Source organism: Pavona decussata, unplaced genomic scaffold (genome assembly GCF_977016875.1).
Source record: "Pavona decussata unplaced genomic scaffold, jaPavDecu1.1 SCAFFOLD_381, whole genome shotgun sequence".
NCBI classification, from domain to species: Eukaryota; Metazoa; Cnidaria; class Anthozoa; order Scleractinia; family Agariciidae; genus Pavona; species Pavona decussata.
In genome coordinates this window covers 1,079,935-1,097,489 of record NW_028145755.1, presented here as the reverse complement: position 1 = coordinate 1,097,489, position 17,555 = coordinate 1,079,935, and the positions used below count along the sequence as shown (strand labels likewise).

General features: G+C 40.0%; 1 protein-coding gene, 1 long non-coding RNA gene and 2 pseudogenes across 2 annotated transcripts; 2 read left to right on the top strand and 2 right to left on the bottom strand.

Moving 5' to 3' along the window:
- Positions 1 to 47: 47 nt before the first annotated feature.
- On the top strand, positions 48 to 14,289 carry LOC146451992 (glutathione reductase, mitochondrial-like). Its single transcript, XM_085098204.1, has 13 exons — positions 48 to 268; positions 2,082 to 2,108; positions 3,048 to 3,136; positions 3,235 to 3,304; positions 4,023 to 4,155; positions 4,505 to 4,559; positions 5,032 to 5,131; positions 6,219 to 6,305; positions 7,442 to 7,594; positions 7,782 to 7,823; positions 8,040 to 8,241; positions 12,034 to 12,167; positions 12,851 to 14,289. The coding sequence occupies exons 1-13, from the start codon at positions 110 to 112 to the stop codon at positions 12,998 to 13,000; spliced, it is 1,401 nt and encodes a 466-aa protein (XP_084954330.1). The 5' UTR covers positions 48 to 109; the 3' UTR covers positions 13,001 to 14,289.
- LOC146451993 (uncharacterized) lies at positions 8,298 to 10,553 on the bottom strand (annotated as a pseudogene).
- LOC146451991 (uncharacterized) lies at positions 13,369 to 16,642 on the bottom strand. The gene is made up of 2 exons (XR_014859838.1): positions 16,509 to 16,642; positions 13,369 to 16,420 (listed from the first exon to the last, which is right to left on the bottom strand). It is a non-coding gene; the product is annotated as an uncharacterized LOC146451991 (long non-coding RNA).
- Positions 15,212 to 17,545, top strand: LOC146451990 (NADP-specific glutamate dehydrogenase-like; annotated as a pseudogene).
- Positions 17,546 to 17,555: the final 10 nt, after the last annotated feature.

Genomic DNA, 17,555 nt, shown 5'->3' with positions numbered 1-17,555 from the left:
GCTTAGATGCTACCGGAGGTGAGTCTGGAGAAAGGTTATTAATTCATCGGTCACATTCTCATATTTTTGCAGTGACAATTTTTAGTCACTCAATCGATTTTCTTTTCAGATGCGCCTGTCGCTCCGATTAATGATGTCTCAAACAGTTAAGACATTTGATTACCTTGTGATTGGTGGTGGTTCCGGCGGTCTGGGAAGTGCAAGAAGGGCGTCTCTTCTTGGAGCAAAAACAGCTATCATAGAGCATGGAAGACTCGGAGGAACTTGTGTGAGTATAGGCAGAAGCAAACGCGCCCAGATTGAAGACATTTGAAGCAACTCGTTTCCCAGTGATGATATTGGCTTAGTTTTATTGTTAGACGGCAAAGTTGACTTCGATTTCTTGCTATGGTTGGTTCAATATTTCAATTAGTTATTTGGGTGTTAATTTTGTCACCTTGATTCAATGACATGAATAAAAACGGCGTTAGCTGGCCAAGCTTATATCTGCATGCAAGGTATAATCAATTAACCTTTGCTAAGTCAAGGGTGAGACAGCCGTGAATAGTTCATTTACCTTGCTGTTTACTGTGAGGCTATGTTCTGGATAAAGTCACTGTGATTGAATTGCGTTCAAGTTTCATTATTTTGTAAATGATAAACCTGTCTGGGGTACGCCTCCGTGCTACTTAGGAATTGTCCACGTAACTTGTGATCGTGGTTTTGATCTGCTCATGTACTTATTTGTACATCTACAATCAGCGATGATCATAAGATAAACTTCACTCTCAAGTTTTGGACGAAACCTTTCAAATTTTGGTGTGAGCTTAGCTGTGGTACATGTACAATATTGGTGCTCATGACATAAATAGAGCCAGCCAGCGTGAAATTTAAAATAAAAAAAACTGCACAGTCATTATGAATATCAGATTTGGAGCACTTTATATTGTCAAGTGCTAATGACTAATGTCAATTTTATGGTACATGAGAGGGGGGGGGGGGGGAGTGGGGGTGTTGTGGGCAGGACCCAGGAAAGGGGGTGGGGATATAGTTATAGGCAAGCTAATATAGTTGTGTGCAATCCCAAACGGTATGGTTTTTTTAGCCCTTTTGGTCTGAGATAAGGTAGGGATTCTAACCATTTTAGTCTGAAAGCCTGAAAATGGGTATGGATTAAATTGCAGAAATGAATATAGATTTTAGAGGCCAGGTCTAAAAGGATACCAGGAAATTACACATTTTGGTCTGAAAGAGGGTCAGGGTTTGTAGAACTGAGCCATTATAACACCCCTACCAAAAATTCCTAGTGGTAGGGAAGGACAGGTTTACTATCGTGATGTGGTCTTCCAGAAAATATCTTAGTATATCCCTTCCAGGGAAGGTTTCGTTGGTTTGGATCCCACCCCACCCCTCTGGAAAAAGACATTTTGGCTTTTAACGCTTCTCTCCCCTTTAAAAAATTTCCAAAGACCATTCATGGGTTGTGTGGTGTGGGATATAGATATTTCGGGAAGCACACAGCATATACAGACAGGCTAGCTCCTAACATGAAAGGTGAGCCAATACCAGCCTTGTTCCCACTGTTCTCCTTGGCACATAGTCAAATATGACACATGTCACCCATTGGGGAACAAGGCTGGGCCAATACAACTGGAAATCATTATCATTTAAAGCAGTGTTTCACCATTTTGGGAGTAAGAACTTCCACACCCCCATTCCCCCTCCCCCCTGCTTCCCCTACTAGAGAGAAAGAAGAAAAAGGAGAAATAAAGACTGCACAAAATTGTCTTCAATAAGTACACAAAACATTGTATCAGTGTTGTTGCTGACAGTCGTCTGAGACAATGGTCTGTATACTGTGAGTTAGTCTTGCGCTGGTGCCCCCAAATTAAGCCACTGGCAAGTAGGAGTTAGAAAATATCAATTCCCCCCCCCCCCCCCCCCCAAAAAAAAAAAAAAAGAAGAAGAAGAATTTACAATGGAGGTCTGAAATAAGGAATTTTTTGTTTTGAAGGACAGGGTAGAATGTAGTGGGAAAAAAAAAGTTGCTATTTTTAATAATTATCAAATTAATTCATGTACTTTCTATTATTTCTTATCAGGTCAATGTTGGATGTGTTCCCAAGAAGGTCAGTGCAGTCTTAAGGACGGTGCCTACTAATACCGAAGTATTTTTGTGCGGTTTATGACTATGCGGGATAAGCAGATCTCAGCAAGGCCTATTGGAATCCAAAAAGAAAATTGGGGGTAACCATGCATTTTTAAGAGATAATTAAGCAAAAATATCTCTAAAAAACGCCAAAATATAAAGCAATGTATGGGATTTTTTTCCTAAATTGAAGCTTAATTATCTCTGAAAAATGCATGGTTACCCCCAATTTTCTTTTGAGATACCAAAAGCATTTGGTAGGTTCTACTTTCTCCGTATAGTTTTAAACTGCGCAAAAATACTCCAGTATTAGTAGGCACCACCCATAAGAAACCCGAGTATCTCGCGATGCGCAGAACGTATGCGCAGTAACATTAGTAGGCACCGTCCTTAAGAGTCAGTTCTGCATATAATCACACAGGCACAGATCCAGACTGGTTTCCACTGCAATTTTTTTGGAAAACAATCAGATTTTTTACAATAAATAGATATTCTTAGAATAAAAGAAAATTCCAAGGTTTAAGTTGGAAAATACCTGTCAGTGTAATTATTTGAAAACCCAGGAAATGGTGCTTTCAGGAGTTAAAATTTAAAACTTTCCCAAGGGTGCCTGGACTTCCCTAGAACCTGCCTTCTGCATATTTTTCAGAAAACAGTCACATTTTTCCTGGATCTGTGCCTGTCATTGATATATGTTAACATGTCAAAAAATATTTCCTCCTTAAAAACTAATGAAATAAAAATGAATAAAACCTAAAATAAGTTCAGAAAAGTAAACCACATATTTCAGTTTTATTAATTTTAGATTCTTAAATAGTCTTTGCATTTGATTTGAATAATGTCTGTTAGCTAACTCTTAGATGACTTTTGTTTATGACTATACATTATTGTGAGTTTCTTGTCATTTTCTTGGTTCAAGGTGATGTTCAATACAGCTGTCCATGCAGAATATATTCACGATCATGCTGATTATGGCTTTGATGTCACCGTAAATAATTTCTCTTGGGAGTGAGTATATTTTTATGTTTTGAGTTGATTACAGAGCTATAAATAGTGATTATTATTAGATATCAACATTAAACATATGATCCAACTATTTCTTGCAGGACTGTGAAGAATTCAAGGGATGCATATGTCAAGAGATTAAATGGCATTTATGAGAATAATCTACAAAAGGTACTATTTATTTGCATGACTTTTGAAAATTCTATACCCCATAATACTAACAGACTACTAACCTAGGGGATTTGAAGATGGGAATAGAGGGGGTGAATTATGCCAAACTTTACCTTGGTTTTACAAATTAAGGTAAGTAATGAAGGTATCTTCTGCCTGGCAGGTCAGGGTCATTCCCCACCCCACCCAATTGTCCCGCCCTGAAGCCAAGTGAAGTTCATACATATGGTTGTGGGGAGGTAATTCTGAACACTCTTATACTTGAACAGTTTGGTCAAAAGATAGAAGGATCATTGGTTGGAGGCTAAGTTGTTGTTTCAGGACTCACACAACAGACTTAATTTACTCCACATTGTATCCCAGGGCCCAGTGGTTCAAAGCCCGATTAGGCTAATCCTGGATTAATGTGTACTCTGATTCGAGTTTAATTGCTAATCGGTAAAGATTCTTCCAAAAGATTTGATATTTTTAACATTAGCTTGAAATTAGCTTTCACAACCACTTTTATTTAACCAGCAAATTGACCAGCAAGACATTGAAAACCTCAGTTAACTTTTAATCATGGGCTGAGGGGGATGGGGGGGGGGGAGTAGTTACTGCAATACTCCTAGTTGCTTCGTGAATGCCGCAGACACCAGGTTAAACTCCATCCTTATGAGTCTCCTGTGGGACAAAACTACTTTTTCTACCTCATAATTGAGCTCTTTCTGTGTTAAAGGATCATGTGGAGTATATCGAGGGCCATGCTGTTTTCACACCTGAAGGAAACGTCAAAGTGGGCGACAATGTGTACACTGGCAAACACATTTTGATTGCTATTGGAGGACGGCCAACTATACCTAATTTTCGAGGTGAGATGTACATCAGTGAGATTGGACCTGATTGGGAAATATTTCGCATAATAGCCACCATTATTTTAAATTAAAATATGCTTTGAGTCTAAAATCTGTTGATGACTACTTAATGAAATTTATGTTGAAATAGGTGAATGTTTCATGGAAGAGATTGCATCCATTCCAATGCTCATCAGCTTGTCTTGTCTTTTCTTGTCGATCTATAGCAACTATAGGGCCATTCAGTGGTACAATAACTTTCTTTAAGTTTATGATATTCAAGAAACTTATTAATGTACCAATTCTCCTTGTTGTTAAATATCATTTCATGATCATCATAATGATCGTATATTGCATCCCTTGACAGGCTCCGAGTATGGAATCACCAGTGATGGCTTCTTTGAGTTAGAAGATCTGCCTAAGTATGTAATGTGCTTTGACAATAGAAAAAGAAGAAGGAAGACAACGATAGACAGATAAACTCATAAAATTATCAATTGACATCTCTGTTTTGAGGCTTCACAGCCAGTAACACTTCAGCTTCTATGGAGCTGTCATGGCAGTAATCATTCAGGGATATAAACATCTTTATCTTTTAATAAGCTCTTTATGTGAGTCAGTGAGCATGACTTGACAATGATGATGATGATGATGATGATGTTGATGGTCTGGAGGAACGGACAACAGACGTGTCCATTTTACATTATTTTGCTGGGAAATAGGTCTGGAAAATAACTTATGCTCAAACTGTCAGTGAATGTCACCAACAACTGTCCTAATCCCAAGACTAACTTTCACCGTGTTGATCATTGTATACTAGGGAAATGGCCAAGCATGATGTTATTCAGTTGACTAGAAAATGTTACTTACTTTTGTTAATTCTTTGTCTAATAGGAAAGTTGCTGTGATAGGAGCTGGCTACATTGCTGTTGAGTTGGCGGGAATACTGAATGCTCTTGGCTCTCAAGTGTCATCCCTCATAAGATATGACAAGGTAAAAGAGTTGACTCTACACAAGTAATTATTACTGAGAATGATGTATTATTCAGACAGGCAAACTCAAAAAAAAAAAAAAAAGAAATTCCGAGTGCTCCTATCAGGAGTCGAACCTAAGACCTTCTGATTACTAGTTTGGATGCTCTATCACTGAGCTTCAGGAGACTCGATCATGGGAACCAAGGCCTTTAAACTTGGTTCATGGGACAAACATCCTGCATACTGCTAAGTGGCATATGCGCAATGTGACGTAATATTTTAAGCCTGGTGAACAAATGAGAATTATGTAGCATTAACAATAAAAACGTTACACAAAGTTACAATGACTTTATGTCAGCACCATTGAGGACACATAGTTGTAGAAATGTTGTGTAACATTTTTTCATTAATTTTCCTTTTAAGATTTAGGTCGAAATCAATCCCTATTAATAGTAATCTTTAATAATATTGTCATTTCTTGCTCAGGAAATCAACTATTTGGTTCGACGTTTGTTTTTTAAACTGAGGCTTTGATTTTGAGAGGCACTCCATTAATGACTTTATATCCCCCCCCCCCCCCCCCCCAACCAGCCACACAGCACCTTAAACAGCTCTACCTCTCCCTCTTATTTTGTGCTATGTTAGTTTCAAATTTGGCAGTCAAGCTTGGGTCACATTGTTGAGAGACACACCCTTGGCAACTTTACCCTTCCCTTCTCTCTCCTTCCTTGCCTCTCAGTAAGCAACCTACAGTTGACTGCACTACTCCTTCCTCCCTGATTACTTTACAACCCTTGGGAATAGAGTGACCAGCATAGCAAAAAAGGATGCAAACTCCATCTACAATTAGAAAAATAATAAGATGAGTCATACATACTGTAGGCTTCACCTGCTTTGTCTTGAATGGTTGCTTGCTTTTGTTTCATCCTGAAATTCCACTTCACATCCGTCAGATTCGCAGCGTATCCTTTTCTCTCTTGTAATTCCCCATCGTTTGATTTTTATGTCATATATCCGGCCAGCTGGGAAAAAGAATTTTTTTCTATAAAGAAACATAGCTCCCACTGTTGCCGTCATGTTTTAATACATAGTGTTTCTTATAACAGGTTCTTCGATCTTTTGATTCAATGCTCAGTGAAGGAGTCACCAATGAAATGGTGAAGGCTGGAATTGAACTACACACACATTCTTCTGTAAGTGATCTTGAGCAGCAGGTTACATTCAGCACTCTTTAGCCTAATATATGCCTTGTGATAGAGGAATTCCCCAAGTGGTTTTTGTCAAATTATTTATTCCAAAATTATAAGGAATGCTAGTGACCTGCAAAATGTTGTTGACCAAGCACCGTTAAATGATGAATATATTCATTTAAAGTTTGTATTCCTTTCCAGGGATATACAGGCGTAACATTTATGATTAGTGGGAGCAGATCCACGCTAGGCTTGATTTCTGCCACTCCATTGGGTCTGGCTTTGTGATGAGTGCAGGGTCATTCCCAAACAGCAGCTCCCAATCGAGCCTGATCCATACTTGCTAAAAATAAATGGTGGGAAGAGGGAACAGTAATAATAATAATCTTTTATTAGGAAGCTTTGGTTCACTAAATGTGGTTTTCAGAAAATATACAAAAGGTTAAAAAATACAATATATCAGACAAAATTACAAAATGATAAAAACAGCAATTCAAACCGTAGAAGCTAAAACTACAAAGATATCATCAATGGGGTTAAAAACTTCAAATTGATAAAAAATAAAAAATGATGAAAGCAAAAAAGCTAAAACTACAAAAATTCTTACCGATAGGGTTAATTAAAAAACCAGGCAAACAGTAACAACAGTAATTACTGTTTCTTTCTGAAAAAAAGTTTTGTCTTTTATAATTAATTTTCATTAAACAAAAGAGCAGTAGGTGGGGCAGGGGAAAACAATGGTCTGCACACAGCATGGCATGACATGGCATGTCCCAGCCCAGTACAGCACAGCAAAAAAATTCGATCTCAACACGGTACATGTACATGTACCTCTGATACGTCGAAATATAAACAGTTCGACATGTACAATGACAGCTCGTGAAACAACGCCCCGAATATCTACTTCTATAGACCCCTAGCACTGAAAGATCTCATTCTGACAACTTGTACATAAATTTTCAATTTCTAAATGAAGGATCCACAAACAGTATGTAAAAATATTCTAACGAGATTATTCTGCCACAATAACTGACAGTCTATTGGCATAGAAACTGATTTTCTTTCCTTTCCTTTTTTCTCCTACGTACCACTTTTTCTCAACTGCTGACTTTGATTTTTGTCAATTTGATTTCTTTCAGATCCAAGAGATCACAAAAGACAGTGCCACTGGTCTCATGACAGTACACACATTGAAGAACAAGCAAGATGAGGTGGCTCTGTCTGGATATGATTGTGTGATATTGGCTATTGGAAGAGTTCCAAATACCGACACTCTCGGATTAGATGGTCTGGTAAGTTTTCAGTCCATGAGACTAACAAATGCATTGAATGTTATTCAAGCTTAGCCTTTTTTGCTGAATATTTTATGTACAAACATAGCTACCTTTGGTCAAGAACCATCACTTGTGCCCTTTTTCTACTGGATGAATTTTTTTGTCGTATAATTAAGTAAGACGTTTTTTCATTCTGTTTTCTTAGGGGATAGATTTGGACAACAAGGGAAACATATTGGTTGATGAAGTAAGTTTGTGATATCAGCTTTTGGGGTGGGGTGCAGAGGTTTGGTGGGTGGAGGCAGGGGATGGAGGGTGACGGACAGGGTGGGGACGGAGGGTGACGGACAGGGTGGAGACGGAGATGTGAGAAACAAGAAAGCAACAGTAACCGAGGAGATAACCGGCTTAATGAAGACAAAATTTACAATCTTCTTTCGTTTGATTGTTTATTTGTTTTCAGTTCCAAAACACATCAAGACCTGGCGTTTATGCCTTAGGCGATGTATGTGGCAAAGCTTTACTCACCCCTGTGGCCATTGCAGCAGGTAGAAGATTAGCTCACAGATTGTTTGATGGCAAAACAGATTTAAAGCTGGATTACAATAACATACCCACTGTGGTTTTTAGCCATCCGCCAATAGGAACTGTTGGACTCACACAAGGTAACGGTTTGCATTCACTGCCCAAAGTATATATTTTTAGTTTATTTGCCACGCACAAGTTACTATGATTAATAAATTACAATGGTTACAAATAATGTTTAAAGTGCAAGAGATAGAAAAGAAGTAGACGCGTGAGATGAAGAGCCAGTAATCTCAGGAGAAAGAGAGTTGAAAAATTTTGGACCTTGATAAAAAACGGAGAATTGCCGGATACTTGTTCTACATAATGGTAGACGAAAGGAGCTTGCGTGCCTTGTATTGTAATTATGAATTTGGTTGTTTGTACTAACTGAATAAGTCACTTTGTTTAAGGGGGGAGTCTGGTTACATTTTGGGCCCAAATTTGTAACAGATTGTAAAGTGCATAAAATTCCAGCTATTTAATGTATCATCATAGAATTTTGCATGCAAACAGAGTAGACCACAATCTAATGTTGGAATGGTTTACATACCATGATAAGCAAATTTGTGGTTAATTATTAACCAAATTCTTCATAAAAGCTTTTTTTCTGCTAATTTCACGCCCCCCTGCTTTTTTTTCTATTCTATTTACAAAGTAAGTTTAGTATTTCTCACAATAACACTACACACACTCCCCTACAAACCTATTGAGCGATTTCGGTTTTCAGCACATTGCGTTGCCATAGCAACAGCACAATTTTGTAAAAAGTTCAACCGGGGATAACGTCAACTGTATTCATCTAAAGGAAAAAAGCCTCAATAGGTTTGTAGAACAGCCTTTCATAAGTACCTGAGCCAAATTTGGTAGAAATTGGATGAAACCAAAGAGAAAAAACCTAGGGGGGCATTTAAAAACTCCGCAAAAATGCTATTTTGAGAAAAATGCAGTTAAAAATTTGGAAAGCAAGATCAGTGATGAAACATTCCCTAAGGGAAACCATCACTAGAAAATTAATAAAAGTAATCTTATTGCAGTATCAACAGATCATTTTATAGTTATGAACTATAGTTTCTAATTCTTTTTCCTCTTTCTAGCTGGTTCTGTTGCAACTGTCAGTTCGTTAAATGCACCAGCGCCATAAGTTGTGCCATCCTTTTGTCGGCGCTGTTCCTCATCTCTTTGTTTCGCTTGTCTTCGAGCACATCTGTATTTTTTGTGCTGATCCTGGATCCTTTGTTCAGCCTTTTTAATTCGCCCAGAGTCTCTTCTGCTGCTTTCTCTTCTGGTGTGGGCCCCAACAGCTAACCCAGCCCTTGCCATCACCTCGTGCTTTGCAGTTGCTCCTGTACTGAAGTGCAGGGTAGCTGATGCTGTTGCCAGCTGAATCCTCCTTCTCCCATGCCATTTATGCTTTGGGCATCTAACCCACACTAATGAATTCACAGACTCATTTGCATTCTGAGTAAAGCCTGGAAGACACCGTGCAAGAAGAGCAGGATCACTGAGCCTCTCATAAATAGGTCGCAAATGCTTTTCAAACACTGGATCTAAGTGATGAGGCTTATCTGGGCAAGGAATTTTCTTCTTGTCACCTGCACCAAGAATTGTTTGGGCAATACTTATGTCTTTCTTTGTATGGTATTTTCAGGCAGTGGTACAAACCAGCCATGATTTCAGTTTGCAATATAGAAGCACATGAGAATACTATGTGAATTGTGAAAGTAAAAATAAGCTTACAGTAATTGAAAATAATGATCTCACCGGAAGCACATGGCGAATTTGAATGAATCCTCCTTGCAAATTCTTTGAGACTTTCCATGGACACAAGACGATATCCTTCTGGTATTTCACCTTTAGGATCTATACTTTCATCGGAGGAGCTTTCTGTGCATTCAGCAGCAATTTTTCTGAACGAAGCCGAAGCAGCGGGCGGTGGAATCTGTTCAGACTGTTCACTCACAACATCATCTTCACCGACAAACGTGATTTCCGTAGCAGCGTTTCTGGCCAGTTCTACAGGCACTTTCTTTTGCTTTTGAACTCCTTTGAATTTTGATTTCTTTTTTTGACAATTCTTTTTCAGTACGGACAATTTACGTCCGATTTTTGCTCCTTTTGGCATGGCCTCGTGCGAGAGATTCTTGTGCGATCCTCACGGACAGCGAAATAACTCTGTACTATGCAGCCAGGCCTCTCACGTTTGGAAATATTAAACGGACATGATCTTGGAAAGGACTGCAGGAACAAGGGAATCATCGGACTTCATATCGGTGTAAAAAACGCCTCCAAAATACATTTGTTTGAATCGGTTACCATGGCAACGGATCAACAAATTTGAACACGTCACTAAAGACTGAACTTTTTTACTATTTCACGGTATTTTGTGACATTAGAAGTGTTTATATTTTAAAGTTGAATAGTTTTCCTGTATAATTACGACAAGAACAAAAAAATGATTGAGTCCATAATTCAACTCAAAATTTTAACCAGACTCCCCCCTTTTAAGTGTCAATGTATTTAGCGCAAAGCACTAATTGGGACACTTGCCAGATCAATTTGGAATTTCGAAGTATTGGTGTTTGAGGAGCGGGGAAAACCGGAGTATCTGGAGAAAAACGTCGAGTCTGGAAATCGAACCCGGCTACATTCGTGGAAGGCGAGTGCTCTCAGCACTGCGCCATCCCTGCTCCCCTAGTATTTGTGCGGTTGCTTTTATATTGTGTTTATAGGGTGCTGTGGTTAGTTGGGAAATTTTATATGTCTAGTCAGTAAGAAAAAAAGGGTTTTTTTTTTATTTTCTCAACCAGTCAGTGGTGGCGGTTGAACGTTTTCCATCGCTTCCCACCATTTGCATGTTTTCCTATGCTTTACAAGTTGATTGCATATTTTCCCATGCAAACGGAACCGTTTGCACGTTTTCCGTCACTTTCCACACTTTTCACTTTACAACTGTATGTTCTCCAGCGCTTTGCACCTGTGTTGTGGGGCTTACTTCGCGCCCTGGTCGGTTCATTTTCGCATTTAACTCTGATATATGTTGTGAAGTGTGCGTATAGTCGCTGATAGGGCATTGCCGAGTTGCTTTGAACCTCATTACGAAAGCGAGGCTAAGTGCAAAGTTTTGCTTGCATTTGAATGAAAACTAATTTTCACAATAAAAACTATGTACGAACCCTCGCTTTCGTAATGAGCTTCAAAGCAACTCGGAAATGGCCCACTACTTTTTATTTGTTCGACGTCTTTTTTTAGGCGTCATGAAAAGAGTGATTTTAGAAGAACATCCCCCCAAAAAAACCGTTCACTGTTAAAATGTATTACGTAGCCTTAGTACCCAAACCGTGGAAAGTTCGTACTTTCACAAGGTATTTCGTTAAGTGGCTCGATTGAACTCCTCTTTTGCTATCATTTGTTTCAGATACAGAGGAAGCAGAAGCGAATTTTTTTAGATAAAACTAGTGAGCAGCACGTCTGCGAACTCTTACAGTTGTAAAACGATTTATTTTCTCCTACAGTTTTAGCTAAAACTGTGGGCCCCAAAATTATGTCAAGTACAAAATATGTAACGCCTTGCACACCTTTTCGCCTGTTTCCTACATGTGAATCCGCTAGCGTAGGTGCGGCTTTACGTAATGTAAAATTTATTTTAGTCTTTTATGTAGGTATATATACAGGTCACTTATGTTGTATTGTAAAACTCCCTGACGAAGTGTGCGTTAGTCACACGAAACGCGTAGGAGAAAATAAATCGTTTTAGAACTGTAAGAGTTAGCAGACGTGCTACTCACTAGTTTTATCTAAAAAATTCTATATTAAATTTAAAAAAAAACCAAGGTATTTCGTTAAGTGGCTCGATTGAACTGCTCTTTTACTATCATTTGTTTCACTTACAGAGGAAGCAGAAGCGAAATTCGGGAAGGATAAAATCAAGATTTACAAGTCATCTTTCACTAACATGTACCATGCGCTCACGAAACGAAAGACCGCCACCTTGATGAAACTTGTTTGTCTTTTGCCTGAAGAAAAGGTAAGGCGAAAATAATTCCTTTATGAAAATACCAGTTTTTTAATTCCTCATCTGTACGCCTTTATCCTATCGGAGGGTTTATACCGTAAAAGCCCTATTAGTACACCGGGGAGCTTTACAGAGCTTCCGCTCGATCAATAATGTTATTGAAAATTTAAACATCCCCTCCGGGCAACCCTTGGGATTTGAAGATTGCCTTGTTCAAATATCCTCCTGCCGGGGCCAAAAAGGCGTTTAAACCCCCCACCCTTAAGTACTCCAAGGGCTCTCTTCGAGGTCAAGTTTTCAGTTTTAATCAATGACTAGTCATGTTTTGCAGACAGATATGTATCAATGACACGTTCAAAAACAATTTTGAAGCAACGTTTTGAGTGAGCCTTTCGCTAACAAAGGCGAAATACAGTCGTTGAAAAACTGTCAGAAACCAGGAAAAAACCCACGCGCGAAATCCGTAAGACCAAAAGATAAATCTGGTTCAAATACCTCTCTCCTACGAAATCCCCACTCCCCAGCCACGGTAAAAGATCAAATGCTCAGGTGAGGGGGGGGGGGGGGGGGGGTGGGAGTGAAGGTTCGAATTGATCGGTAAACTAGTGAGATACTTAAACTTGGTAGTTTCAGTGGGGAGTTGACCAATGACATTACTATCCGCTTAATTGTTTCTTTGTCTATTATTCTTTTAGATTGTTGGACTTCACATTCTGGGAATAGGTTGTGATGAAATGTTGCAAGGATTCTCCGTAGCGGTCAAAATGGGGGCGACAAAGAAAGATTTTGATGATACTGTGGCAATTCATCCCACAGCATCCGAGGAGTTGGTTACAATGCGCTGAATACGTAGGCGTAAAAACACCTCTTTTTATGTACGATAGCATCCCACTCATGGTTATTTCCAGGTAGAAATCTCAGCTTAGCACAAGTAGTAACTAACCGTTGCAAAAGGCCAATCAGAGCTCAAAGCGAAAAATGGGGCTGATGCTAAGCGCGGGAAAACTTGCGGCCGGTGACAAGGGCGGAAAACTTGCAATCGGTGGCAAGCGGAGGAAAACTTGCAACCGGTGGTAAGCGCGGGAAAACTTGCAACCAGTGGTAAGGGCGGGAAAGTGAACAAACGTAAGTCAATGTGGATTTTGGCTTGCTCCTGATTGGTTTGAAAAATTGCATATTTCCTCTGATTGGGCAGAGCACTTTTTTACGAGTCTTTTTAACATTTCTACACCAATGGACTTTCAGTTATTGACAATTATTTATCCTGGTCGCAGGCAAAATAATCGCGTTAGAATATTTAAAATACTGTTTGTAGATCCTGCGTTTAGAAATTGAAAATGTACAATTATCAGATTGAGATCCTTCAGTGCTAGGGGCCTAGGAGTAGATACTCGGGGCGTTGTTTCACGAGCTGTCATTGTGCATGTCCAACTGTTTATATTTCGACGTATCAGAGGTACACTACATGTAGATCGAATTTTTTTCTGTACGTTTTGCGTATTTTATTGAGGTCAGTATCCAATAATTTCTCTTACCTTTGTAAATTTTTTTTAGTTATATCACACGATAGGTAGCTATTTGCAAGAAACATTGAGGACAATTAAGGTATTTTAGGAGGTTCTTTGTTCCCTGTTTTCTAGTCTGTGAGTAACTCCCTATTTAACGTGGGATTGTAAAGCAAGTAAAACACGCGAGTTCACGCGAAAATTGCATCGTGCGAGGAGACGCGACGCGCGGGAGGATGGTACTCCGTGCGTCGCGTTTCCTCGTGGGGGAAAATTTTTGCGTTTGCTTGCGTATTTCGCTCGCTTTACTATACCAAAGAAAAACCAAACGGCGAAAGAAAATAGTAGAACATAAACAAAAAAAATATAGGCTTAACAGCCGTTTTCGATCGCGTTTGGCCTGCTCGTCCCCTCTCCCATCACCCTACAGTCTTCTCTCCCCTCGAGAGCGGATTTCCTTCGCGTGCGCTTCTCCTCAAAGACAAGAGAGACGACTGGGAACGAGTCATGTAGTGCGTTTGATGTAGTCAAGGATACGTATTAGCATTAGTCAAATCATTTTTTCCAAACAAGGTGTAACTGTATAGAATTCTGTAGAAGAATCGTGTAATAAAAACAAGTTAGATCTGTGTACTTTGATTGTTTGTAGGAACTGTCGACATTAACTAAATGCAGGAGTCATAATCAGGGATGGAGACCGTAAGCGTGGGGTCCACGCGTCCCCATGTGTTGTACCAAAAAATTTATTTTTAGAAAAAATTGCGTCATCCTTCACGTCATAAACCCACGTGGATACACGAAAATTTTCGTGGGACTACAACCTTATATGGAAAACGGAAGAGAAAGTCCAGTTGCGGTTTCGACAAAATTACACAATTTTTAAATACTTTGAATGTGAAAATAACATTTTACTACCCTGTATATGTTTAAGTTCCTCCGTCTAACCTTACTAAACTACAGCTGTAAACTAAAGCATTGGGGACAACTCCAGGAATAAATTCTCCTGGCTGAGTAGAAAACAGAAAAACCTTACAGTACAAATATAAAAATATTCTCCACAATGCTGATATATTTTAACTTAAATTTTATTTGAGAAGTCAGTTTCAACCATTTATCTCAAACTAGTGGTAAGTCCTTGAGGAGACGAGTTAAAGCCATCGTCTCAAGTATTTTCTACGCGCTCACTGGCATGAATATTCGACGCTTCCACCAAATTTTTTAAACTGTCATTTTACGAGTTTATAGTTTTACGTAATAAGCCAGACATAGTTTAGCATAAAAAAAAACTTTTAATGCGGAGTGCCTGTAAAACAGGTAATGGTTAAACAAGTCAGGGATTACCGAGCGAAAGGTTGGAAAGATTACTCCGCTTAAGCATCATGTGCAAGCTAGTACTAGTATCATTTCAATACAGAGTATAGGCATAACGAATAGGACAAAAAATAACGGCACTTAACGATCTTGAAAATGCCCGTTTGGCCCTCTGTGATGAACCTAGCGGCTAGCGTTGACGCTTAACATGTCGTTAACGTCTTGTTATTACAGAGCAAAATGGCAGAGTTCAGCACGGCCGAGGAATTCATCGATTACGTTAAGGAAAGAAACCCCCACGGAGATGAATTTCACCAAGCAGTAGAAGAAGTTGTTCACTCTGTGTAGGGATTTCGTCAGGAAAATCCTGCGTACAACCAACAGAGCATCCTAAAAAGACTGGTGGAACCAGAGAGGGTGGTCATCTTCAGAGTTCCTTGGAGAGATGATAAAGGCAACATTCATGTCAACCGCGGATTCCGTGTTCAGTTCAGCTCAGCTATTGGTCCTTACAAAGGCGGTCTGCGTTTCCATCCCACAGTGAATCTCGAAATTTTAAAATTCTTAGGATTCGAGCAAATTCTCAAGAACAGTCTCACGACTCTTCACATGGGGGGTGGAAAAGGTGGCGCTGACTTTGATCCCACGGGAAAAACCGACAGCGAGGTGATGAGTTTCTATCAATCATTCATGACCGAGCTCCAGAGGCAAATTGGTCCGGACACGGATGTTTCCGCTGGGGACATTGGAGTAGGGGACCGGGAGATTAGGTACCTCTTTGGACAGTACAAACGGATCCGAAACGAGTTCACTGGTGTGCTGACTGGGAAAGCAATCGAGTGGGGAGGAAGTTTGCTGCGCCCAGAAGCCACTGGATACGGCTTGATGTACTTTGTTCAATACATGCTGATATCCAAAGATGACAGCATCAAGGGAAAGCTCGTCGTCATTTCTGGGTCTGGAAACGTTGCCCAATACGCATGCGAGAAAGCCACTCAACTCGGCGCCAAGGTCATTGCGCTGTCAGATTCAAATGGAACCATTCACGATTCAGATGGCATCACAGAGGAGAAACTGGCATTTGTGTTCGAGCTGAAGAATGTCAAACGCGGACGCATCCGCGAGTATGCTGAGAAATACGGCGGCGTCACTTACTTGGAAGGACAGAACCCGTGGTCCATAAAGTGTGACATAGTTCTTCCATGCGTGACTCAGAATGAATCAGCAAAGAAGACACCGAGAAGCTGGTGAAGAATGGATGCTCTGTGGTAGCAGAGGGTGCGAACATGCCGACCCAGCCAGAAGCGGTACGAGTCTTTCAGAAGAACAAGGTGTTGTTCGCTCCAGGGAAGACATCGAATGCAGGGGGAGTGGCGGTGTCCGGATTGGAGATGAGCCAAAGCAGTCTGCGATCGGCTTGGACAAGAGAAGAGGTGGACGCCAAATAGCCTGCGTGGCAGGCGCTAGAAAGGGGAAGGGAGAGGGGAAAATTGGGGGCGAAAGCGCCGCTTCCTTCGCAGGCTAGACGCCAAACTACAGCACATTATGAAGGAGATTGACCAACAGTGTCTCAAGTACGGCAAGCACCCTGGCGGCTCCGTTGATTACGTCAAAGGAGCGAATATGGGTAGATTCGTAAAAGTAGCTAACGCGATGATGGATCAAGGACTGGTTTAATAGCCAAATCGTAAAACAAATCTAAACTTAAAACCTGTTATCGTGTGGTTCAATTTTCTTCCTTTAGGATAAACTCCACCAAGTTTACTCTAGTAAGTACGCTCTTGATTTGCCATTGTTTTCGATTTACCTCAGCGGCAAGTTCTGTAGACTGAATCTCATTGTAGTCTAGTTTTCCGTGTTTGTAGGTAGGAAAGGCATACAAAGCTACGGTTGGCCTAATTAGCATGGGTCAGAATGTGAGTAGAGTCAGGAATTCATGAAGATGTGAAGAAGACACTTTTTGCAATGTGTGGACACAATGAGTGTGATAAATGTGGCCTTATTTAGACCATGCAGAGTTGATGTTGTATTGTGATTGTTTTTTCTTTTTCTCTGTGACCTGTAGGTTATTTCTGGACGAATTATCACAGCCAAGAAACCGAAATTTTTGACGTCCTTTTTATTCTCAACTATTTGAAAGTGAGTTCGAAGGGAAACAAACCTTTGCCCGGGTTACTGATGTTTAAAAATTTCAGCTCGGGTTTGGAGTTTGCTTGCTCAAGTGATGAATTCTATGTTCGACGTTTAAACTTGATGTTGCATTTTTACCTACAGGCGCAGTCGAAAAGAACGGCGAGTCGACCCAATATGCCGCCAAATACAAAACTGTTGAACGTAACTTCTGCAAACACAGAACGCTTCAAACGCACCGGAACGTTACGGTTTATTCGGCGGTTGATATGTTCGCCGGACGGCTTTAATCGCCTCAGAAATTTGGATTAATTTGTAAAGAAAATCTGCAGTTTTCTTCGGAAGAGTTCAGCTCAAATTTCGTTTTCGAAGGGCCAAATACGTTGTTAAAATGCAAAAAAGCTCCGCTGACATTTTCGTAAAACCAATACATACATTTTTTTTTAAACCAATA

Bases quoted from the DNA above. Each gene is read 5' to 3' on its own strand.
- LOC146451992 (XM_085098204.1), top strand. From the start codon at position 110: ATGCGCCTGTCGCTCCGATTAATGATGTCTCAAACAGTTAAGACATTT. The intron at 4,560-5,031 runs GTATGTAATGTG...TTTGTCTAATAG, and splicing joins GAGTTAGAAGATCTGCCTAA to GAAAGTTGCTGTGATAGGAG. The intron at 5,132-6,218 runs GTAAAAGAGTTG...TTCTTATAACAG, and splicing joins CCCTCATAAGATATGACAAG to GTTCTTCGATCTTTTGATTC.